At 40.5% G+C, this 27,134-nt stretch overlaps 1 protein-coding gene across 1 annotated transcript in view; it reads left to right on the forward strand.

The window, feature by feature from the left end:
- The window catches only part of LOC131591634 (F-BAR domain only protein 2-like), a 354,200-nt gene that overhangs the window by 192,463 nt on the left and 134,603 nt on the right, over positions 1–27,134 (forward strand). Inside the window, exons 7-8 of the mRNA XM_058862533.1 lie at positions 1,160–1,258; positions 2,655–2,751. Coding sequence (XP_058718516.1) covers positions 1,160–1,258; positions 2,655–2,751 — 196 coding nt within the window. The remainder of the gene's footprint in view (positions 1–1,159; positions 1,259–2,654; positions 2,752–27,134) is intronic.

Raw genomic sequence — 27,134 nt, forward strand, 5'->3', positions numbered from 1 at the left:
AAAGTAAAATAATATAGCTTAAGTAATCACAGTCAGTAAAAGAAATAACATCTTAGAATAGGCTAAAGAGGATGACCACTTGAGAAAAAAAAAAATTATCTGCTTGATTGATGGCTAGGGAGGCATATAAGTATGGCAAAAGAAAGACTGAGTTTAGAAGAGAGATTTGATTTGTCTATATGAAGTGGTACTTGTTTGTGAATCAAGAGTACCAAGAGGTGTGAAATATGAAGAGATGATCTTCAGAAAACCCTGGAGAAGTTGGAAAGAAGATTAAGTGGTGCTCCAAAGTTTGGACAGCCACAGAAGTAGGAAGAGAACTAGGACAGAGCTGGAGTAAAACATGGATTTCAAGATGATTATGGTTTACTGTTGGGTTGGTTTACCTTTTTAGTTCTGATCTTTGGCTAGGAAAGGGTCATTAAAGACATTGGAAATTATTTTAAAATGGGTGTCAGGTGAAAGCCTGGGTAAGGTTGAAAAGAAGGACAAATTGATTAGCTCGGTTGGCTAGAGCATGGTGTTAATAACACCAAGGTTGAAGGTTTGATCCCTGTGTGGGTCATTCACTTCAGAGTTGGACTTGACAATCCTTTTGCATCCTTTCCAACTCAGAATATTCTGTGATCCTAAATTACAGAAAAAACTGCAAAGCTTTTATACAGTGAGTTTAAAGATCAAACAAATAAATTGCATTTAAAGAAGCAAAGGATATAGATTTAACTGAAGAAACATAAAGCATGTGTATATTGTGAGCAGGAAAAGACGGTGATGAGGAGTCGCAAAACAGATTCAGAAATAGGATTTCTGGAGTTAGATAAATAAACTAAATTCGTCAGATATGAAAAAAGTTTTGTTTTTTTTTTTATTAAACATCCTTCCATCCTATTTTCTTTTGGTAGAAATAGGTCAGGATAAAAAAAATCAAGATAGGTGAAGGTTTAAAGAGTAAATAGAAAAGTTGGATAATGCTTCTAAAAGGTTATTATAAAGTACATTATTTCATAACTATGAACTCTGCATCTTCTTTTCTTAAAAATTGTCATTACCATGATCAAAATCTGAAAAAAAACTGGTTTTCTGTTTATTATATTTCTTAAAATTTAAGATTTCGTTTTTCAATGATTCTTTTCATTATGAATAACTTTGTATTTTACAGAAATTTCAAGACATTGAAGAAACACACCTTCTGCATATGAAAGAGATTATAGAATCATTGTCAAATAGCATAAAAGAAATTCATTTGCAAATAGGAGAGGTAATTTTTATATTATCATTTGTTTGGATCATGCTACATATATTTCTTAACTCTTAAATGAAACGTTTCCTACTGTGTTTGTGGTAATTACAGCATCATATCTTTCAAATGATTGTAGATTTTAAAACCAGTATGAGTTGGAGATAGACAGAAATGATCTACAGAATTCAAAAGACTTTGAAGCAGATATGGTTCTTTTTACCACAGATATCAAACATTATGCAAGTATTGAACTTGTTTATGAAATGTTTGAATGAGATTGAAACATCTACTAAATTGCTGTTTTGGTCTTTATTGATGTTTCTATATGTGCATTCTCTTGTTATTCAAGCTTCTCTGAATTTTTTTTATTAAATGAGTCATCCTCTAATTTTGTTCATTGTATTGCAAATCTTTTTAATATCTAAATTCAACATAACCTGAATCTTTTATTGATTCTTGGTGTAGTTATAAGTTCAGTATCACAAATTTTACAGAAGAAGACTGAATAATTGTTACATTTTGTGTTAACCAAAAAGAATATATATATTGACAATTTTGAATTATTTTCCCTAGATATTAATTAGAACCCATTTCACACATTTCAGGATACTTGTGCTTTTCTTTAACTAAAACTTGAAATTATATCATTCTGAAAACTTCCAAATTTTTTATATTCTTTGGTTTTTATGAGCAAAAGACCTCTAGTAACAGTACTGAAAGAAGTTTTTATAGTGTATTTTCTCTAGATGCAAGTTGGTTTAATTAATAATATTTATAAGTAGTCCTTAACTTTTGATGTTCTGAAATGTAGGTTTATTTGTATATACATAATTTGAGTCACTGTTTTCCTTGGCTTTGAGGTTTTCTGCTAATGAATGGTAGTTGCAAGGGTCATGCTATTTATTTCTAAAGCATATACATACTGCCTTGCTGGAAAATCTTATTAACCATGTGGTTGTTCCTTTGTCAGACTAAAAAACATTACAAGGGTAATGCTTTTACTCAAGCAGGTGGGAATTGTCAGAATACATTGGTAATAGTTTACACCATTAAGTGGTGCTGGCTTAAGAGACATTGTAGTGGGACATGTTGCGGACAAATTCAGAAAATTATGGATTACAAAAGTGGTTCAGATAAAAGAAATGGAAGTAAATCATAAATGCATCATCAAGCTGTATTCTTTCATTTCTCATCTGCATCTGTATCTTAAATACCTTTGCTAATACTAAAGCAAAGAAGGGATTTCCTTGTTAAGATACCTGTAAATGTTTGGAAGTCCTGTAATATATTTTAGAGGCAAGTATTTTGAACCCTAACTCTAGAAAAAAGCACTTTTTAAAGATAATTACATTCTTTAAATTACTGGTTTTAAAATTACTTTTGTGGAGTGTATTGTCTTTTTTCTTTTTTACAGGTACATGAAGAGTTTATTGATAATATGACAAATACTACAGTTAAGAGTTTAATACAGAAATTTTCTGAGTCAAAAGGAACTGGCAAGGAAAGACCTGGTAAGAGATAAAAAATAACAGTGTAGAAAATGTTAATATAAAAACTGTAATTTCCACTCCTAAGAAAAGGTAAAATCCTATTTGTTAATGTTTTATAGGGGTAATATACTTATAATTTCAAATACTTAGAATTAATTATCTTTGATATTAAATGATTCATGGAATTTTATCAACACAATTTCATAGAGCCTAGAAAATGGTTTGGGTCTGAAGTAACCTCAAACATCATCTAGTTCCAATCCCCTGCTATGGACAGAAACACCTTCCACTAGATCAGGTTGCTCCAAGCTCTATCCTGCCTGGCCTTAAACACTTCCAGGAATGGGGCATCCACAGCTTCTCTGAGCAACCTGTGCCAGGGCCTCACCACCCTCACAGTAAAGAATTTCTTCCTAATATCTAATCTAACCCTGCCCTCTGGCAGTTTGAAGCCATTCCTCCTTGTCCTGTCACTACAGGCCTTTGTGAATGTCCCTGTCCAGCTCTCTTATAAACCCCCTTTAGGTACTGGAAGGTGATATAAGGTCTCCTCAAAGCCTTATCCAGGGCTGAACAACCCAAACTCTCTCAGTCTATTTTCATAGAAAAGGAGCTCCAGCCCTCTGATCATCTTTGTGGCCTCCTCTGGACTTGCTCCAACAGGTCTGTTTTTCTTGTGTTGGGGACCCCAGAGCGGGATGCAGTATTCAGGTGGGGTCTCACCAGAGCAGAGGGGCACAATCTCCTCCCTCGACCCGCTGACCAGGCTGGTTTGAATGCAGCAGCCCAGGTGTCATGAATGAGTGTTTTAAAATCACTTAAAGAATCACCAGCAAAGGTATCAGTAAAAACAGATTTAATATAAAAGCAACAGCACAACAAAGTTCATTGGCAAGGTTCACTCTGCTACTTACTAGATGGTTATGAAAAAATTCAGTCAATCAATCCAAACCAAAATAAACTGAAAAATATCTATGTGGAGGGGTGTGTGTGTGAGAGAGAGACAAAAGGATAGAAAGGGTAAGGATAAAAAGAAATGCGGCCTAAAGGTCCACCAGCACTTAACAGCATTTAAACTTAACAGTACTTATCTTGACTTATAACTTAAACAATTTACCAAAGGATTCATATAGGATTTACTATACTGCAACAGTACCTTACTTACAGGCTTAACTTACAAATCTAAAGTACTTAAGAATCTTGGACAGCAGCGTTTCTCCCACATTTGCTATAGCATACATGCCCTTGCATGCACACAGATATAGAGTCTGTACAAGGTACCTGTGAAAAATACCTCTCAAAGGTAGTGAAATACTGACTTCTCAATGGGAGAAGGGTTGAGGGAGGCCTTATCACTCTACAACTACCTGAAAGGAGGTTGTAGTCAGGTGGGGGTTGGTCTCTTCTCCCAGGCAACCACTGACAGAACCAGAAGACAGTCTTAAGCTGCACCAGGGGAAGTTTAGGTTAGACATCAGGAAAAAATTCTTCACTGAAAGCATGATTGGGCACTGTAATCATCTGCTCAGGGAGGTGGTGGAGTCACCATCCCTGGATGTGTTTTAAAAAAAAGACTGGACGTGGCACTCAGTGCCATAGTTTAGTTGATGAGGAAGTTTTAGGTCATGGGTTAGACTTGATGATCTCAAAGGTCTTTTCCAACCTAGTTAATTCTGTGATTTTGTGATTCTGTATCAGCCCAGGATTCATCGTTGTTCAATGATCCTCTGAGTATAGCAAACTAAAGAATTCACTGGCTCTCAGAGGTCCCACTTAGGGAGGTTGCTGGTTGCAGCTGCTGCAGGCCAGGAGAGTTCAAAAGGTCTTACTTTGGACTGCTGTTTATAGGGTTGCAAGAGAGTGGGCTTTGGTCATAACAATGTTCCATCCTGGCCACACTTTAAGTCATAAACTATCGGCAATTGAGAGAGATGGGGACAACTGGTGATCAGAAATCCAAATTTACTGTGGGCTACATATGCTTATATACCATTCTAGGAAGGCTAGTAATTTTTTACTACAATGATTTGGTTAAACATCATACAAACAAGCTTATACATTTTTGCAACATCTACTTGCAGAAATTGATTCAATCTTCTTCCCTGTCACCAGTCTGATCCAATCCTCTTGCAATCTTCAAAGCTCTCTTTGTTCTTGCCAAGGCATCCTGACTATCAAATCTCTTATGCTAATCGGGTCCAAAGTACTTTCTGTCTTTGCAACAATAAACTTTCTTTGAAAGTGTGAGAACAAAAATATCATCCCACTTGGGTTGTTATTCAGGCAAAAATGTTTTCAAAGCTGTCCATTAAGAAAACCCCAGAAGCTCATTAGCCAGCACTAGTTCCTGGGAGCAGACAGTGTTTCTGGCAAGCTCAAGAGGAGCTGAGCCCAGGTGCTGTTCATCAAGGCTGAGGCCTAATGAGCATTTCTCACATCATGGCAGGGGAGGAGAGGGGGGTGGATGCACTACCATAAGCTACCCCGTGACTAAAGTCAAGTTCTCTTGCCTAACAGAGTGGTGGTATGGTCATGTCTTGCCTTTTTGCCTATAAACAAAAGTTTAATTATGTTCCAATTATAAAATCAGGGAAATATTTTATCTGGTTACCTAAATTTTATTTTTTGTTTTTACTTCTTTGAACATGATGGAACAATATTATATATGCAAGTAGGTCTGTGTGACAGTGTTACCTGTCTAGCCAGTATCCATTCTAACATATAGGACAATATTCAACAATGAGCATAATATGTCCAAAAATCAGCAAGATTACAATAGAGTGCAACATTAGATCTAGAATTCCTGTTGTCATTGGTGACCACCTGAACAAAATGTCCTACTAGTGATGTTCTCCATCTCTCATCACTCTTTCCAAGACATGGTATGTCACTTCTGTATCATGATGAACAATGATTAGGGTTCTGTGTCCATTGTTTCAGACATGTTTCAGCAGTTGGCATGGTTTGTTGTGCTCCAGTAATTTTTTCACTAGTGTAAAGTTTGTTCCAATGGGGGGGGGGGGGGAAGTAAATCTTCATAGGACCTGTAGGTAGATTGTAGTAATTCATGGGTTGTGACAGGAGCTGAAAAGTTGAAGTTGCATCCCCTAATTCTGGAAAAATTGCAAACACAAATGTTTGAGTTATTGCTCATTTCTATAGTGGTGTGTTCTATAAGTATGGAATCACAAATAGTTCTCATACAAACACAACCCTTTCCAACGTACACAAGCACAGTTTCAAAGATTTCATCAGGGTGTATTTCAAAATGACAAACATTTTGTTCAGTGTCAAGACAAATGTCTTGGGCCTTAATTGTGTTATTTCACCAATAAATCCCTGTTCTTGCACAACACATGCATCAACATCAACAGTTTGCCACTTGTTCCCATTTTGTTGGGGGCCATACTCTATGTTGTATTGGATAGAGTATAGTTCCATGGTGATTTAACTCCAGTGCAATTATTAGGTATACAGGGTATACCAAAGCACTGTGTATTGTTAAAACAAAAGCTATGGCTTTACTGTTGGTAGGGTCATAGGTGAAGTTAACTAGATGCCACCAAGATTAAAATTCTCTTTCAATTTTTTTTGTATTGTCCCAGATTATCTTATGAATTTCAGTGGGAAATGTACCTTCATAGCCCTCCCTTATAATTGCTGCTGCAGTAAATTGTATCCACAATTGAGCTTGGATGCAGTTGAGAGCATAAGAAGTATTGGTTTGGGCTGCACTGAGAGCATTCACTATCAGCTGGTCATCCTTTTCATCAGTTCTTTCCAAGTGAGGTAATATGTTGTCCTGGTTTAGGGCAAATTTGGCAGAAGACCTCCAGTGGGGCTCCCCCCCGGGAAGCAAACCCACGTGGCCCTTTCCTCCCACCCCCCAACCGGTTCGGGAAGAGATTCCTCTGAGAGAAGTGGAAAAAACCTGTTTATTTCACAGGTACAGCACTACCCAGCACAAAAATGAATGATATTGTAATAAATTAATCTATGAATAAAAATTCGTAAAAAGTATAAATAAGATATATATGTGTTTGTAATGATATAAAATTCAAAATGTAAAAAAAATCCTTCTCCGGGTCTGGTCGGGATTTCCCTCTGAGAGGCAACAGATTGCAACCAACACCCAGATAACAAACACAAGCAGGCACATCAGCTCAGAAAATAGACAGGACGAGGGCCATCAGGAGGACAAAAGAACTGGCTCGGAGAAGATATCCATCTCCGGACCTGAGCAACGCCCTGCAGATCTCTGTTGGGAAACAATCAGGTCGACAAAAAGACAAGCCCCGAGAAGATAGTCATCGCCAGACCTGAACACCCCACCTGTCAAACCGATGTTGGAAAAGCAATCAAAAGGGACAAAGGGAAAAGCACTGCCGAGATATCCATCGGCACCGGCCCGGATCCCACCACTCTGCCCTGATGACACAAATTGAAATACATACAGAATCTCTTTACATATGAGGAGATTCTGTCCGGACACTTGTTAGCTCTATTTTTCCATGCCAGGAAATCCATTCACCTGACAATCAAGGACACTTGGTGAATGGAGCCTGCTTGGAATTCTAGCCTGAGGACATAAAATCTCTATAAAACCCCAGGCTTGAGAACCCTCAAACGTGGATTTGGGAATCCTATACCTTTGGTGTAGACCCTGTCCACCCAGCGCTGCGCTGACCATTTTATTGTGGTTTTTTTTTCTCGTTGTTTGTTCTTTGTTGTTTTATAATAAATTTCTCTTTTTATTTTTATCCTGAATTTGCCTTTGCATTTATAACAATATCAAATTACAAAACCTCTCGCCATTCAGAAGAGATGACAAACTTCAGAGGGTCTCTTTCCTGTGGGTGTTTGCTCTGTTATCAGTCCCTCTGGCGCTGGAAAATGCCGCTGCCCAGGCTGGGCTCCCGGTAGTCCACGGGTGCAAGCTCCCGTTGCTCCCCCGAGTCCCCAGTCCAGAGCAGGTTTGATTCGTTTCAGAAAAAGGGAAAGAAAACAGTCCAGGAAGACCTCTCTGCCTTGTTGTCTGTCTGTGCTGTAGTCAAAACTCCCGATGGGGGGGGGGGGGGGGAGCAAGTACAGCCTCTGATAACAGACTCGGTGCTTCTTTTCCACTCACTTTTACTCTTAGATGAAGTTTTAAGAATACAAAAACTGTGTCTGGGTTAGGTGGACGAATGGGGATACAATTTAACATCATAATCAACTCAGGACATATGTATATCTGATGAGCCATTGATTAGTTCCTAATGCCAATAAAGAAGATTGTAATGGATGTTTTAATGAGTATAGATCACTTGTTACTGAGTTTATTTTGTTTGCTAGGACTTCAGCAGCCATGCTATTTAATACTCCTAATCCTGTCCCCAGTATATTAGTCACATCTCTCCTTGATCATTTTGGAGAGGTGAAGGTCCATCCATGCAACCATGCCAACCACCCTGCATAGGATGTAGACAGGAATGGTGAGCAGGCAGGTTTGATTGCAGAGATATTGATCTACATCGATAATTCCACTCGTCTGATGGACCATTGTTACGGTCCAGTTTTAAAGTTGTTAAAAATGCCTCTGCCTGAATTAAGGTGTAAATGAGACCACATGCCAAAGTCAATAGTATGGGTTTTATTTAATAGTAAATATGAGAGAGAGAGAAGAAGAGAGAAAATGGAAGAGAAAGAAGCAGAAAAGAGGTGGGGGGACAGAGACAGATTAAAAGTATCACCAGTCTGTGGATCCAAATTATGTTCTGTTGATCCTATCTAGCTTGTCTTCCTGGTGGTGAAGGCCCCCAAAAAGCATAGAATCCAATGGATTAATATACACTCAGGCCATGTGGGAATGCTCAGGTACCTTCTCTGGGTCGGGGGGGGGGGAGGAAGAGCAGTTTGACACAGTCTCTTGCAGCAGACTCTGGATCTGTTGCATCATGTGGTCCAAGGCCTCAGGAATAAGTTTTGGGAGCACTTTGAGGGGTATTTGATGGATTATGACACCCCATCAGCTGCCTCTCGTGAATGTCCCATGGATGTGGCCTGTGGGGTTGGGGGTTTCACAACTGGGCTGATTTGTGTAAGGGAGGATGGGTGTTCAGTGCCTCTGACCAGAGGTTACACCACACACCCAAAACCTCCTCCCCCCACCCTCGATTGGAGGGGGAGTCTATGTAAACCTGGCCTCTGTGGGCTGTTGTCTCCTCCACCCCAAACCCAGCCAGGGATGATTCTCTGCTGCGTTTGGCTTTCTTGTGGATGCATTCCTTTCCCTTAGTCTTGTTTCTTCCTAGACCTGAGATGATTGAACAATAGTGTCCCTTTTATCTTTTCTAGGCAGCTTAACTCACAGTCCAAAGTTCCAGTCAGGCATCTTCAAGGAGGGGTGGGCTTCTGTGGTTATAGCTTCTTTATACAGTTTTTTGCTGTAATAGGCAAGACTCCTTCATAACAATGTTTAAGGCATGAACCATTTCAGTCTCTGACAACTATGAAGGATTAAAGAGCACTTGCTGACCTGAATATTTGATGGCATAGGGTTCAATTTTTGAAATTTGTGAAGATAAGGTTTCACCAATCTTATCAGGAGCCTGGGAGGTAGTGGCATGCATTGTGAGGGTTAAATTAGTTTTTGTTGTGCCAATATACATTAGCCCAGTTACAGGTGTGGATATGTTATACCTCCACATGCTACTACTTCCCTTTCCATATTTTGTTTGAATGTAATGCTCACAGAGCAGCCACTGGACTTGTAACATCTGTTTCATGAAGGAGGTCAATTAGAAACTGAGTAAGTTTCCCCTTCAGTGGTTGGAAATTGTGTTTCACATATAGTAAAATTTCCCTCTGCCAAATTCCTGTTATTAGGTAGAGCTCCAAAATTTGTACAATTATAGCTTGTTTCATTAGCAATTATCATTGAAATGTCTTCAGGCTCAAGTGTGGCTACAACTGTTACCATAGTGACCATTACAGATAGGAAAAGTGAGGGTCTCCATACAGTGGGTTGGGCTTGGTGATGTATGTGCCCAGCCTGGTCCATTCTGATGCTGATTTCTTCTGTGAGAAGAATAAGCAGCCCTTTGATCTTCAGTGGAGACATGCTGGCATCATTCTCAGTGTCATTTTTTGAAAAAGTAAAATAAAACAAGTCTTGGCGGGGTTTTCCCAGACAGGTTACTCGATTAAAAGGAAGGAAAAATCCACCATGCACTAATTCTATGTTTTGTACCACTGTTGTCAGTAGCTTCCCAAGCAAGTGGGCCATGAGGTTTAGTCAGGGTCATGGGCACAGTTCCAATTTGTGGTAATTTTACCATAACAGGTTGTCCTGGTTGTAATGCTATTAGATGTTCCCCTTTGATGAAAGGTGGAACACTTTATTCAGGTTTTACAAAGAATGCTTGGCTCACAGGGCTCTCTATAGATCCATACTGATTATTTAGTTGTTGAAGTATTCTGGGAACTCCAGCATCCCATCCACTCATTTGTGGTTTAAGGATCTTTTTCAATAGGCCATTAGCTCTTTATATGATTCCATTTGACTGGGTATAATATGGGGTGTGAAATACCCATTTAATTCCTTCCTGTTTGGCCCATTGCTGTACCCCCTTATAGGAGAAATGTGAGCCATTATCACTTTAGATGGTATCAGGAGTAGGTAGACTTGAAAACCATAACAGTCTCATCTGACTATCTGCCTTTTGTCATTTAGCTACCATGAGTAGTCCCAAGACTACTTCCATACCTGTGAGGATGTATCAGTATCCTTCAGAGGGTCTGAGTGGCCTGATGTAGTCAATTTGCCATGGAGACCATAAAGCTTTGCTTTTACTGATGTTTAAGGGTGGTGCTTTAGCAGGGTGATCTAACTGTAATTTTAATCTACACTGAGGATATTGTGTAAGAATAGTTTCATAGGTTTTCCTGTTATGGGGCCAATCTTTGCTCTGTGCAACAAAATAAAGTGCTTCTGTATCAGTGTGACCTAATTTCTGATGTAAACATTCTCCCAATCACTACCATTCCTGATTTGAGGAGTCTTCTATCTTTATTTCCTTGATTTTAGTTAATTCCTGCAACTTTCCATTCAAGTTTATGGCTGGTTTGTTATCCTTGGCATGGCCTTTAACCCATCCTATCCTGAATTATGTTTTTCTGGCTATATTTAATAATAATTGCCAATCTTAAGATCTCCAAAGGGGAGGTCTATTTACGTCTCCATTTAGTAATTGCCATAGGCAGAGCCACTGGGTAGCACCAGCCCAAACAGCACAGGAGTCCACATAAATTATTGTTGCTTCATTCTGAGCTGCTCAAACAACTGCTCTTAACTGTCCTACTTGTGCACTACCTTCACCTTCTTCTGTTATTTGTTTGTGTTGATGTTTGATGCAACAGCCTTGTATTGCCACTGACCATTTACCTGTTTTGTTGAGGCATCAATGAACCAAATATCTTCTGTTGGCATTCCCTCACTAAAGGGAGGTGCATCTTATTGAAAAACCGCTCAGACTATTCACTGAGTCTTCACAGAAGTATAGTGAAGGTCATTTATTTCTATCCTTAGCACACTTTTATAGGGTCCAACAGGGTTCGCGGGGCTTAACAAGCTACTATTGGTTAATACATACTGTTTACATTCTTTTCCATGTACACAATGCCATTGTTTTCCTTTATTCTCACTGTTCCAGGAGAGTTTCAAGGACACTGACTTTAATATTGTCACCTGGATTAAAAGCTGGCTTGTGCAGACAGAATTTTACTAAAATATCATGCTTTTACTCTGTTAAAATGTTTTATTACAATTCCCCCTTTCACTTTTTGCACAAGCCAGCCTTTAGAAGTGATTTGTTCTACACTTCTACAAATACAAGATGACATACAGCTTAAAACAACTATCCTTATTAATACCATAAATAAAATTCATCCCCCTTCCAGCACAAGAGACTTCAACTATCCAGTAATGCCCCAGTTGGTTAACCGACTTCCAATGGGGTCGCTATCTTCTTTCAGGGCATGTAACCCATTCTGTAGCTCTTTTCGTTGTTTGTGAATTGCAACTGAATGGTCAGTAAGGTTCAAACAGCACATACCTTCAAACTCTTCACAACCATGTCCTTGTGCCAGGAGCAAGAAATCAATTCCAGCTCGATTTTGCAATACGGCATGACTAACACTACTTACACCAGCTGAAAGTTCACTTAACATTGTTGATGTCAAATTCAGGTTTTTTTCTGGTCTAACAAGCTAGCCTTTTTAAAGTTGACAAGCCTTTAGCAGCAGCTGCTCCTGGAGTAAAAAAGGAAGCTAACCATATTATACCACGATTCCAAAAGTCTGGGTCTCTAACATCATCACATTGTAATTCATTCAGGTTTCGCTTTGACCGTTTGATGTTTCTTATTTTACCAGCTATATTCAGCAATTGGTGTAAATTTGGACAGAACAAAGTAAGTTTCTCAAGATAACAGGGTCCTCCATGTGGGCTAGCAGGAATTCCATTCCATGCTCTATCTCCACAGATTAAGAATATTGCACTAGGTAATCGCCTTGGTGATCATCCTGTGAGATTGAACTGTGAATAAAAGGCTTTACTTTCGGTGTTAGTGATAAGATCATCTATATGGTTAACTGTAGCCCAGTGTTGCATCACTTTGTTGGAGTGGCTTTTTGTCGGGGGCTCAAACATTATCCATCCACCTGAGGTAATGGTGGAGCCTAACAAGTCCAATTCTTCTGGGGGCCCTATGGTAACATTAAGAACTTGATAATTTTTGCTTGCCAGCAGGCTTCAAGTTATCTTGACATGAAGCCAACAGTGCGATTACACTCTCGTAACATTGCCAATTGATTCAGTCAAGTCTCATTACTAACTAAACCTTTAAATGCTTGAGGATCTCATTCAGGGACTCCTATGAGACAGGTGTGAAAAGGATCTCCAGGTGTGGTTAGGCTTAGACACATTGATTTTTGGCCTGTTAAGTGTGCCAGAGTGACCCATATGTTCTGTCACTTTTGGATGTTAGTTAGCAGACAGTTGGTCAGGACTATACACAGCATAATTACTATGAGCAGTTTGTTCCACACAAATGACACCATGTTTTCAGAATCACAGCTAATCAGGCTTGTGTAATTTGTTGAATTAATTCCTTTAAGGTTTAAAGTTAAATGAACTTTCAAATATGCTCACCCTAACTCTTGAAGGGGAAATACTTACACCTTATACTAATATCTTCTCTAAAATTATCAATAACCTACAAATAACAATTGTCACACAAGCTAAAACTTTTTTATTTAAACTATTATCTAACTACTTTTAACACACGTGCTCTGGTATTCATTCAATCTAAGTGTGAAAGCAATTTGCTTAAAGGGTAAAAATACAGTTACAATTTTGCTTTTATATACAGTCAGATGGAGTCTCTATACTCTTTTAGATCTTCTACAAAATTCTTCTCACAAACAGACTATGATTTAACATGATTCAGTCTTGGAACATCCGCTGCTCCTGTGATGTCAGCTGGTAGCCGATCAGTGACTGACTGAGGGCATCGATGTTTGCATTGTTCTTCACATCCTTCCAAATCTTAAAAACAGAGAATAACTGAAGAAAATTGCTAAAGACACAACATCATGATAACAAGATAAAATTTCTGTTGGCAAACTGTCTGTGTAGTTTTCAGACACAACTGTGTCCTGGCAGCTCCACTTCTGATCTTGTTTGGAGTACTAAGTCTGTATGGTGACTTCTCTGTTTACTGGGTCTCATGTTTTCAGAGGCAGTCAGTCTGGTAAGATGAACAGGTGACCTTTTTGAATCTGTCGACAAAACACAGGCACTTCTCCCCCTGAAGTTAATGAATCTTTTTGGCTTAGCTGTGGTACACTTAATTACAAATTCATCTTATATGATCTTTCTAAATTTTTGATGTAAATTATTGAGAGACCGCCAGACTATTCGCGAGTCTTCACAGAAATAAAAGTGAATGCCGTTTATTTCTATCTTTAGCACACCTTTTATAGGGTTTTACAGGGTCCGCGGGCTAAGCAAGTTACTATTGGCTAATACACACAGGTTTACATTTTTTCTCTCGTACACAAGGATATTGTTTTACTTTATTCTCTCTCCTGCAGGAAAGTTTCAAGGACTTTAGCCTTTAATATCACGACTTATACCAAAGGTTGGTTTGTGCAGACAAGCCTTTATTAATATATCATGCCCACCTTCTGTTAAAATATTCACTACAATTCCCCCTTTCTCTTTTTGCACAATCCAGGCTTTGGATGTGACTCGTTCTACACTTCTACAAAGACAACATACAACTTAAAAGCATCATCCCAATTAACACTATAAGTAAAATCTGTCCCCCTTCTAGCACAAGAGACCTCAACCATCCAGTGATACCCCAGCCGGCAAACCAACTTCTAATGGGGTCACTATCTTCTTTCAGGGCATGTAACCCATTCTGTAGCTGTTGTAGTTGTTTATGGATGGAACCTTAATGATCAGTAAGATTCAAACAGCACATGCCTTCAAACTCCTCACAACCATGTCCTTGTGCTAAGAGCAAAAAGTCAATTGCAGCTCAATTTTGTAATACTGCATGATGTACACTACTCACATCAGCTGAAAGTTCACTTAACATTGTTGATGTTAAGTTTAATTCTTTCCTAGTCCAACAAGCGAGCCTTTTTAGAGTTGCTAAGCCATTAGCAGCAGCTGCTCCTGAAATGAAGAAGGAGGCTGCCCATATTATATCACGATTCCAAATGTCTGGGTCTCTAACATCATTACACTGAAATTCATTTAGGCTTTGCTTTGACCGTTTGATGTTTTTTATTTTATCAGCTACATTCAGCAATTGATGTAAGCTTGGATGGAACAAAGTAAGTTTCCCAAGATAACAGGGTCCTCCATGTGGGCTAGCAGGAATTCCATTCCATGCTCTATCTCCACAGATTAGGAATATTGAACTAGGTAATCGCTTTGGTAATCGTCCTGTGAGATTGCACCGTGAATAAAAAGCTTTACTTTCAGTGGCAGTAACGAGATCAACTATAGGGTTGACTGTAGCCCAGTGCTGCATTACTTTGTTAGGATGGCTTTTTGTCAGGGGTTCAAACATTATCCATCCACCTGAGGTATTGGTGGAACCTAACAAAACTAATTCTTCTGGGGGCTCTATGGTGACATTAAGAACTTTGATACTTTTTGCTTGCCAGCAGGCTTCAAGTTGTCTCGATGTGAGGCCAATATTGCGATTGCACTCTTGTAACATTGCTGATCGATTCAGTCGAGTCTCATTACTAACTAAACCTTTAAATGCTTGAGGATCTCATTCAGGGACTCCTATGAGACAGGTGTGAAAAGGATCTCCAGGTGTGGTTAGGCTTAGACACATTGATTTTTGGCCTGTTAAGTGTGCCAGAGTGACCCACATGTTCTGTCACTTTTGGATGTTAGTTAGCAGTTGGTCAGGACTATACACAGCACGATTACCATAAGCAGTTTGTTCCATGCAAATGACACCATGTTTGCAGAATCACAGTTAAAGCTTTAACGTTAAATGAACTTTCAAATACACTTACACCAACTCTTGAAGGGGGAATACTTATACTTTATACTAATATATTTTCTATACTTGTCAATAACCTACAAATAACAATTCCCACACAGACTAAAACTCTTTATTTTAAACTATTATCTAACCACCTTTAACACACGTGGTCTAGTATATATGCAGTCTAAGCGTGAAAGCAATTTGCTGAGAGGGTAAACACACAACTACAATTTGCTTTATATAGTTAGATGGAGCCTCTACACTTTTTTAGATCTTCTACAGAATTTCTTTCACAGACTATGATTTAACATGATTCAGTCTTGAAACATCTGCTGCTCTCATGATGTCAGCTGGCAGCCGGTCAGTGACTGACTGAGGGCATCAACACTCTGATTGTTCTTCAAATCCTTCGTGGCTGGTTTGGTCCATCAGCTAGGCACCCATAGTGGTCCAGCATCTGTGGAAACACAACTGTAACTGCGTCCATTAAATAACAATGGATTTGGTCCCTCCCAGATACCTGTCTTTGGGTTCTTATATTATAATTTAATTTCTGGGGTAGCTTGCATCTTTACCTGACTATTATGAATTACCACCGGGGGCTGCTCTAAATCTCCAACTAAACTGAGGAAATTTAGAGTGAATAGTCTTGTTGCAATCGAATGACAGGGTCTGATTGTTCTGGTGTTTTCTGTTTACTTAAATAGTCTTTCAAGGTCTTATGGACTCTTTCTACAATGGCTTGTCCAGTTGACACATGGGGAATTCCAGTTACATGTTTGACTCCCCATTTTTGTAGGAACTGAGAAACTTGTGTTCCTAAATATGCAGGCCCATTGTCTGTTTTCAGTTCTTTTGGAACTCCCATTACAGCAAAACAAGCTACTATATATCAAATTACATGTATGCTTTTCTCTCCTACTTGTGCAGTGGCCCAAATCTTTTTTGAAAAGGTATCTACTGTGACACATACATATTTGAGGCGACCAAATTCAGGCACATATTTTACATCCGTCTGCCAGATCTCACAGGCTTGAAGGCCTCTAGGGTTAAGACCTAAGCCTAGAGTGGTTCCATATTGACTGCATTGTGGACAGGATTTTACAATGCCTTGTGCATCTACCGAGCTGATATTAAATTGTCTCTGTAAGGCTTTTGCAGCTTGATGAAAGAGAGCATGACTCTCTCTTGCAGCTGCGAAGGAGTGTCTTGGTGCTGCAACAACAGGACTGACAAGCGTATCAGCTTTTGCATTGCCTTCTCCGAGACCTAATTCTATTTGATGACTGCGAATGTGAATGATGCAACAAGATTCTTTTCTGTCCTCTATAGCTCTTTTGATTTGCAAAAATAGTTGACACAATCGCTTTTTATTTGGTAGCTTGATGAGAGCATCTTCAGTACGTTGTACCACTCCTACCACATATAATGAATCTGATACAATGTTCAGTTTTCTGTCTCGCCAATGAGACAGTGCCTGTGAGACAGCTGTAAGTTCTGATGTCTGCAGTGAGTCATGTGCATCTCCATCTATGGTTTTGCTTTTCCAACTTGAGCCTTCTCGCCAGGTACAGGCTGCTTTTTTCTGTCGATTTCCTGCCTCAGTATATACTGTAAGGCCTTCTACTGGCTGCTGCACTATTTTGGGCTGTTGCAACCACTGCTGCTTTAGGATAACCTGTAAGCGTGGATCTTTAGGTTGCCTGTTGTGTACAGTTCCTGGATAACTGAGCAGCGCTAATTGAATTGGTTCTGAGTGTCTCAGCATCCACTCAACGTTTTCTATCTTTATTGGTAGACTGATATGTTCTGGTTCAGCACCACTAATTTCCACAATTCGCGTTCTCGCTTTTTTGATGAGATAAGCAATTGCTTCTGTCCTCTGCCAAATACTCATAGGTGGCGTATGCGGCGTAAAAATCCACTCAAGGATTGCCAAAGGCTCTGCACATTTCCTTGTTAATTTCACTGACTGTACCTTCTTGTCAGGCTGCTTGGCATCTTGACAGCTCTCAGGTGGGTCTTCTGCCCCTTTCTCTTTTTGCCAAGGAGGCCACTGGAATATGATAGCACACAGGGCAACAGGATGGTTACAAATCAGAAGTCCTAAAGGCACATCTGGTAATCTTCTGTTTGCTAGCGTTGAAAGCAGTTTCTTCCCTAGGTATTGGAGGCATTTCTTCTGTTTTACAGAAAGGGTAATCAGAGTTTGTGGATGTGTGCCTTTTAAAAGGTCCATTAAAGGTACCATCTCATCATTTCTGATACCAGCAATGGATCGTACCCAATGCAGATCTCCAATAAGTCTCTGTGCATCATTAAGGGTATTGATCTCAGTAGTCAATTCTAATTTCTGTGGGTGGACTGATGAAGATGTCAGAATCCACCCTAGATACTTCCATGGAGCTTGCTTTTGAATTTTCTCTGGGGCAACCACCAAGCCTTTTGCTGCGAGTTGAGCGGTGATAAATGCAAGATCATCATCTCGGAATGGATCATGTTGACAGAACAAAATATCATCCATGTAGTGATAGATAATTGTCTGGGAGAGTTTTGCACGCACAGGTGTCAGTGCCCAGTGTACAAACAGTTGGCACATTGTTGGAGAATTTTTCATCCCCTGTGAAAGGACCACCCACTCAAATCTCTGAGATGGACTTTATTGATTGATTGATGGTAAGGTGAAGGCAAACCGCACTGTGTCTTCTTTTTGCAGGGGTATTGTGAAGAAACAGTCTTTCAAATCTATAGAAGATGCCATTCTTGTGGCAGCATTGTTGGAGAGGGCATCCCTCGTTGTAATGCTCCCATTGTCCACATCTGGTCCTTTACTTTGTGCAGATCATGAAGCAATCGACATTTCCCAGATTTCTTTGGGATGACAAAGATTGTAGTATTCCATGGGCTGAGCGATGGTTGGATGTGCTTCACTTGTAGCTGTTCTTTAACAAGTTCATGTGCAATTGCCGGCCGCTCCTGAGAGAGAGGCCACTGCTCGACCCACACAGGTTCATTAGATTTCCACTGAATCCTTGGGGTCGGCGGCCTGTCAGCAGTGGCGACTATTGAAAAAGCGATTGAGCAGGAAGGGTTAGTGTTGCCCCGAGCTGGCTGAGAACATCTCGACCAACGAGCCCTCCAAGGCTCCCAGGCAAAGGCATGACGTATGGACATAAGGTGGTAGTCTGTCCTTCAGGAAATCAAAACTGAATTGGATGTACGCTTCTCAGTGGTGTGGAGTATCCTCCTACACCTTGTACTGAGCTTAAGGCACTGTGGAGGGGCCATTCTTTTGGCCACCAAACTCGGCTGACGATGGTAACATCACCTTCTGTGTCTAACATAATTTTGACCTTTTGCTGTTTTGTTCTCTGGCACAGGGTGATTTCAACTACTGGTCGATGGTTCATTTGTTGAATAAGATTCACCACTGTGTCTCCTGTAGATCCAAATCCTCTAGCTCCACGTCCAGGAGCACTTCAAAAAATGTCTTTCTCAGTTGCCGCCTTTTTAAACAACACCAATTGAGCAATTCTTGTCCTTTTTTAATCGTGAGTGGAGGGGTTAAGGTGTAGGCACAAATTTTGATTTTACTGGTATAATCAGCATCAATAACTCCTGGGAGAACAGTAAGTCCTGCAACTCCAGCAGATGATCTCCCAATCAACAAAGCACCAAGTGCACTGGTGGCAGAATAAACAGGTCCTGTAACTCCAAGTCGGGATCTTATGAATGGTGCTGTTGATGTGAATGACATCTACTGATGCTGCCAAATCAATTCCCAGGCTTCCCCTGGTTGCTGGTGGGTTGAGCAGCTGTACAGAGTTGGGCCAGCTACTTGTGTCCCCGCGTGGCGGCTCCTCGCACTCTTGCTCGCGTTTTTTGTGTTACGACATACAGCAGTAGCATGACTGTCTGACATCGATCGCACCATACAGTAGCTCGACAGAACCTTCGAAGGTGTCCTCTGCCACGACATCGGAAACAAACGTCCAAAGGCACATTGAAAGGTTTACATTTATTTCCTAATTTATTGACTGCAGCAGCAAGTAGACTTGTAGTTGGTTTGATGGCTTCTGCAACTGCATTGGCTACAAGTTCTCCTCTTTGTGTCTGATTAACTCTCAGAGCAATATCTAGCATTTCTCCCACATCTGCTTGTTTTGTGAGCGTGGCAAGGATAGGCTTTATCTTTGAGTTAGCATTCTCAAAAGCTAACAATTTAAACATGCTCTGTTTTGCTTCCTCAATCATGTCATTCTGAGCCTTCAGGGCTGTGGACAGACGGTCAATGAAATGAGGATATGGTTCTGTGAGGCCTTGCCGTACTGTTGTGAAGGAAGGATGAGGTTTTGAATCAGGCACAGCATTGAAGGCTTGACGAGCAAGCTGTGTGGACAAATGATGCATTTCAAGGGGGTAGTTTAACTGTACAGCCATATGACTGTAAATTCCTGAACCGGTGAGCATGTCAGGATTAAGTCCATACAGTACATCATTCGGATCCCGAGGTCGATTGGCCTCTAAAACTGCTAAACTTTTCCATTCCTTCTCCCACACCATAAGCTGTGATGGAGTTAAAAGCAGACGTGTGAGATTTTGGCTGTCTAGGGGACTATTAACATCAGAAGTGAACAGCCAATCCAATGCAGTGTTTGCAGCTTCAGATTTAATGCCATGTTCAGTAACTGTCTTTTTAGCTTGCTGCAAGATCTTCCAGTCATGTTATTCATAGAGTGGATTTTGCTGATCATATAAAATAGGACTAGCGATTGAGCCTGCTGCTTGCCATTCTCCTTCAAGGATTGCATCTCGAATGATGCTAGTCCACCTCTGCTATGCTCTGTGTTTTCTGTTCTCTTCCTCCAAGGTAGAAGAATTAGAGCTGGAATAAGATTGTGGTGTTAACAGTGTCTCCAAAGGTGAAGCAGATGGTTCAGGACACAGCATGTCCTGCAGTTGTTGAACTGACTCTGCTCGCTGCCTCGGTGTTCGCTGCAGAGCTGTTTTTTCTTGCTGACGCTGTGCTCTGTTTGCACATAGGGTCTGCTCAATCTGAGCTTGTAGCTGTTGCACAAGCTGTTCTATTTGTTGTTGCCATTCCAGTAGCTCTTTCTTTGATGTAGCATTGCCATTAATTGGCTCTTCTCCTGCTGGAGGCTGTCTGTCATCGGAGTGCATGGAGATATCGTCTGGGGGGAGCGGAACATCTTGCAGTCTTCCCCAGTGAACAGTAGATAGCAGCGAAGGATAGATCTTAGGCTTGCACTCCGTGGCTCTCACTTCAGCTGATGTGTCAGGCCCCGCCTGGCTGGAGCTGGCACCCGCTCCTTCTGGGGGAGCCGTCATTTCTACATACGCGTTCGGCAGGGTAACTTCCGGTTTGTGCTCCACTGATGCGGACACAGCTGCTCCGGAGCACCCCTGAAATTTTAAAAGTTTCAATACAGTGCTACACTGCCTTCCTGTGAGCCCCTTCGCTGGCCGAAAGTGCCCAACCTCAAAGAAAGCACCCAGAAGGCTGATTGATGTGGCAGGAGGTAACTGCTGCGGCACGTCTGTCTCGGGCCGAGCCATGGCTTCTAAAGCAGTGGCTGCGACCGTGGACTCTGCCTTCATATGACTTAAGGTATTCAACACCATCTTCCATATCGAACCGAGCGCTACCGCGTCTTTACTCTTTCCCGTGATCGTTGTTTCCCACATCAGATCCCCTATATCTTTCCATTCTTCAACTGCAAAAAGCAGTGGAGGCACCGTCAAGCGCCCATGTTTTTAGCCCATACAACGAGCCTTTCCAGGTCCTTTTTTCTAACTGCTATGCCTCATTTAACGATAATACTCAGAAGCAGTTTTTTCACTGCTGCAAATGCAACCTCCATGCTGGTGGCGCACAGCTGGGGGAAGGTCGCGACCCCTCTCTTACTCCTACACCTTCTGTCTCCCCCAGTAATCTGACTCCTTTTTCCGAGTCTCACCGTGCCGCGTCTCACTGCGCTCAGGTCGCCTACCCTGTACTGATCTTTGTCCACGGCTTCCCATGCCCAGATCCGCTCCGCTGGCTCCACCACCGAATCCTCTCAGCCCGCGAGAGGTCCGTTTTCGGGCGCCAGATATTGAGAGACCACCAGACTATTCACAAGTCTTCACAGAAGTAAAAGTGAATGCCGTTTATTTCTATCTTTAGCACACCTTTTATAGGGTTTGCCAGAATCCGTGGGCTAAGCAAGTTACTGTTGGCTAATACACACAGGTTTACATTTTTTCTCTCTTACACAAGGATATTGTTTTGCTTTATTCTCTCTCCTGCAGGAAAGTTTCGAGGACTTTAGGCTTTAATATCACGACTTATACCAAAGGCTGATTTGTGCAGACAGGCCATTACGAATATATCATGCCCACGTTCTGTTAATATTTCATTATTTAAAATAAATTTTGGTCTAAATTTTTAATGCACATATTACACTAATCAAATGCTTTTAGGGCATCAATTCCACCCATTTTTAAAAAATGAGATGTACTTCCATCATACACATCAATAGCAACACAAAGCCATCTACACAATGAATAAAACACCTATAGCAGTTAAAAATCAATCAAATAATAAACATTATTAATAACATATGTGATATAGAATTACTATTAACTACTAAAACACTGCACTAGCATCCCATAGTCTGCAAACAAACAAAAAAATCAGTGAAGGATTGGATAACCACCTCTGGAAATGATTCTCCAAGCCCACTTCAAAATTGATCCAGCTGTCGTATTAATAGGGTCAAATTGTCAAGTCAAAAAGTGACTCAAATACTGATTTGGTGCAGAAAACATCTGAATCTGTTGGCAAACATTCTATCCAGGTAAAGTCAAGGCTTGGCCAGGGCCTTAGGCTTTAAACTGGAAAGATGTCTCTTAACTCATTTTCAAAACAAGGTTCTTAATAGTAGCAGCTATGAGATGCTTATAGCACAGCAAACTGTTGAAATGCATTTGTACAAAGCAAATGATCAGAAGCCTTAGGCAACAGATCAATTAAACCATTCAGCAGTTGGTTCAGTCTGAAGCCTCTCCCATGGCAGCCGACCCTCAACAATGATACATTTTCTTGGACTTCTGGAAACACTGAAAAATAATAAAGCTACACTAGATGAGGCAAACTTGCTTGCCAAAATGCATCTGTAGTTAGAAAACAAAAAAATTTCAAATGACGCGTGTCTAAAAGGTAGTTAAAGATATGTTAAAATATATAAAAAGCCGGCTATAAATACAACAATGACACTATAGATATTGCTCATCATGGAAATCCATAAATTCATACTATGCAATGAATATGTCAGCAGTAAGTATCTAAAAAAATCAAGATAATATTTTAAAAACATTTATGTCTTAATAACCAAAAATAAAATAAGGTAAAAAACTTCAAAAATTATTAGTGAATAACAGGCACTATTCTTTTCTGTTACCTATAGAAAACTAAAACTACAAAGATTGCAACAAACTCCTGATGAAGTCAAGGGTGTCACAGACTGCATTCACTTCTATCCACAAGCAGGTGTTCATCAGTGTTCTATCACAGCCGTTTCAGTTGTAATCATCTTCATCCCTCCAGGAAAATAACTATACTTTGAAGTTTAAACAAGTGTCTTTAACAAAATGTGAAACAATTTAAATTAAAAAATATTTAAACCTGGTAAAAACTAATTATGAAAAAAGGAAATAACAAAACCTTAAAAGTATATCAAAGTTATAAAAGTTAACTTAAAAACATTCAAACCTAAACATAATGAAACTTTACTTAATTCTATTAACACTTAATCTATATAAAATAAAAGCATAACTCAATCTTACTCTATTACTACAAAAAGGCAACTGAAAGTTTGGTATATACCTTTTAAACACAATATAACAGTAACATGGATTGACTATAAAGATAAGGATGTAACAAATACATCACAATTTCATGTTATCTAGTTTTGAAAATAACTCATAATAACTGCAGATGTTACTAAAAACACTTAATCGTAACAGGAATTTGCTTGATATATGCTTATGTTGGTTAGGATTTTTAAAGTGCAGTTTTACTTGAGAGAAACCACAACAATGCAGGATTTGGCAAGTTGCCATTCAGGTTTTGTAGCACTTTTCAAAAACATCAAGTCCAACTCTTTATGGATGCTAAATCTGAATCAGAGTGCCTGTACAAATTACAGGCCGCATAGCTCCTCAGGCTTGCCTGAGAAAGTAGCCTGGGAAAAACATGAGAAAGAATTAAAACAATCCTCAGGGAAATAAAACAGTCTTGCAGGTGTTGTTTTGTTCTTGTTTTCCTTGGAGGAGAAGGTCAGGGGGATGGTGAGCCCCACTGACCAATGATGGTGATGTAGTAGTTTACTAACCAATAAGAGTTTCCTTTCTGTACTTTCCACGTATCTGTCTATAAAACAGGCCTGGAGCAATAAACTGAGAGATTCTCTCCTGTTCTGACTCCCTAGAGAGTCCGTGTCGTTCTTTCCGCCGTTCCCAATTAGAACGACAACTCTTAACTAAAATCTGAAGTCCAAATTGGTATATATGCTGTTTCACGTGTTTTTTATAACAAAAGGACTCACATTGAAATTACCTTATTAAAATAGTGGAAAAAAACTCCAAATGGGTAATATATGTTTAACTTTGTCTTGTGCAGTGAAGTTCTCCTTGCTTATTATTTTTAAACCATAAATATAATTTGAAAATAACATTAATTGGAATGTTGTTTTATTAGCAGCTGTAAATCATTCAATATTTTAACATTAGGTTTTAAAACTAATTATTGCAAGGTAACTTTTTCTTCTGTTAATATTCACTTTAACCATTTTTTAAAAAAGGGGGTTTTTGAATTTTTTTAAAGAATCACAATAATTTCTCTAGTAAACTCTAAAAAACTGCAACTGCATAAACTCATAATTACTTAAAACACAAAATTTGCTCTAAAAGGGTATATAAAAACATTTAAAAAACCAATAAATCATGACTTTTTAACAAACTGGGTACTATCCCAGTGCTTTTTCTTAGAGAGGGAGCGGGGGGCGGTGGGGAGGTGGTAAACTGCCCGCTCTGCTGCTGCTCTGCTGCTGTTACCTCTAAAAGGTTTGAGTGAAGTCTCTGTCAGTCCCCACATACTCTCGCAGAGGGGAAAAACAGAAAGAAAAAAAAACCTCACAAAGTTAACTTTAACAAATTGTCGGGGTCAAAGCAAGGCTGGTACCCTGGCTGGAACCAGCACAGGCGGCTATCCTCAGCCGCGCGGTCCACATTCCACTGCATCAATGTGATGGATGGCAATATGGCGATTTATTGCAGGGAAACTTAACATTTTATAGTCTGGGGTCACTGTGTTACTCCCATTTGCTTACATCACACCTAGATGCTATTGGCTAATTGCAGAAGGTTTTACTATCCTAACAGAGAGGGGGGTTAGCTAACTTTCCGTAACATCCCGAGTTCTTCAGATCGCCAGGCCTTAAACTACAACAACAAATGCAGTTCTTTCTCTCAGTATTTCTCTCGTTGTTCACAGATAGAGACAAAAGGGCACGATTTCACAAAAACAGATGATGTTACACGAAAAGCCTGTCAGGGACAGGTAGCAACAACGGTGACCATTGCAACTTATTAACCTTTAATTACAGTGATGAATTTCAAACTAGATATCATATAGTTAGCGATTTTTTGGCTATTTTGTCTCTCTTTGAAACTGTCTGAGCCACCTGTTTCTGCTCAACTGTTTCTGTAATTGTTGATACTTGTCCCACGTGGCCTTGGAGCTTTTTCTGCAGTGCCTCTGCCCTGGGGGTGCCTTTGTTCTTTGCGCACACTTCAGTGCTTCCCTCATGCCCCCCTGGGTCGGGTGGAAACCAATCTAAATCTGGCTTCTCTTCTTCCAGGGTAGTAAAGTTGGAACTTGAATAAGATTGTGGTGTTAAAAGTGTCTCCAAAGATGGAGCAGATGGTTCAGGACGTATCATATCCTGCCGTTGCTGAACAGATTTTGTTAGTTGTTTCATCATTTGCTGTGGAGCTGCTTTCTCTTGATGACGCTGAGCTCCACTTGTACTTAATGACTGCTCAATATGAGCTTGTAGTTGTTGTACAAGTTTCTCTATTTGTTGTTGCCACCCTAATAGATCTTTTTTCGATTCATCATTACAATTTACTGGTTCTTCTCCTGCAGGTAGTTGCCCATCTTCTGAATGCATCGACACGTGTGGGGGGAGAGGGACATCCTGCGGCTTTCCCCAGTGAACAGTAGATGGTGGCTGGCAATCTGGGGCTCTTATTTCCACTGATGTTCAGGGCTCCGCCTGTCTGGGGCTGGCACCGTCTCCTTCCGGAGACGCCGACATTTCTACATCTGCACTTGTTAGAGTTACTTCCGGCTTGGGCTCCACTGGTGCAGTTTCACCCGCCCTGGCACACTCCTGAGTTTTTAAAAGTTCCGAGACCGAGCTACATTGCTTCCCCCTGAGCTCCTTCACCGGCCAAACGTGCCCAACCCCAAAGAAAGCACCCAGACGTCTGATTTTCCCTGAGATCGCTTTTTCCCTCAACAAATCCCCTATGTCTTTCCATTCTTCTGCTGCAAAAAGCAGCAGCAGGACCTGGAGGTGCCCGCACCTATTGTATCTAGCCCATAAAATGAGGTTTTTAAGGTCCTTATACTTGACTGCCTCGCCTCGTTTAACAATAATGTTTAGAAGCAGTATCCATGCTGCCGCAAATTCATCCATGCTAGCAGCCCTGCGGGCAGGGGGAGGGGAGCAACCCTTCGTCCTGGGTGCCAATGTGCACTGGCCTTTGGTCTTCGCGCCAGCTCCTCCACCCCAGTTTTCCCCATCTAGGCTTGCTTCCACGTCCCACCGCATGCGATCCTGCCTACCCGGTGACAATCCGCTTCCACGTCTCTCCGCATGCGGATCCGCCGAATTCCCTTTACTTGCAAAGGGTCTCTGTTCGGGCTCCAGGTATTGAACAACTGCTCAGACTATTCACTGAGTCTTCACAGAAGTATAGCGAACATCGTTTATTTCTATCTTTAGCACACTTTTATAGGGTCCAACAGGGTTTGTGGGACTTAACAGGCTACTATTGGCTAATACATATTGTTTACATTCTTTTCCATGTACACAATGCCATTGTTTTTCTTTATTCTCACTGTTCCAGGAGAGTTTCAAGGACACTGCCTTTAATATTGTCGCCTGGATTAAAAGCTGGCTTGTGCAGACAGGCTTTTTCCAAAATATCATGCTTTTACTCTGTTAAAATGTTTCCCTACAGCATCTAAAATTGGTGAGGGTTTAAAGGTTGTTGTAACGTTGCAATGGATCTACATTTATAGTAATTTGCAGTTTAGAAACTGTCCTGGGGTTACTGTGATGTTAAATTGTATCCTCATTCATCAGCCTTGCCCAGAAATAGGTTTTGTATCTTTAAAACTTCATTTGAGAGTAAAAGTGAGTAGAGAAGAAGCACCGAGTCTGTTATCAGCGACTGTACTTGCTCCCCCTGCATCCTGGGACAGGGTTTTGACTACAGCACAGACAGACAACAAGAGAGAGATTGCCTTTGCTTTCCAGCTAGCCGAAGCAGAGAGGTCTTCCTCGACTGTTTTTCTTTCCCTTTTCTTGGAACGGTTCAAACCTGCTCTGGACTGGGGACTTGTGGGAGCACCAGGAGCTTGCACCTGTGGACTACCAGAGACCTAGCCTGGGCAGCAGCATTTTCCAGTGTCAGAAGGATTGATAACAGAGCGAACACCACAGGAGGGAGACCCTCTGAATTTGTCATCTGTTCAGAGCAGTGAGA

The sequence above is a fragment of the Poecile atricapillus genome, chromosome W, assembly GCF_030490865.1.
Source record: "Poecile atricapillus isolate bPoeAtr1 chromosome W, bPoeAtr1.hap1, whole genome shotgun sequence".
In the NCBI taxonomy this organism is placed as follows: Eukaryota; Metazoa; Chordata; class Aves; order Passeriformes; family Paridae; genus Poecile; species Poecile atricapillus.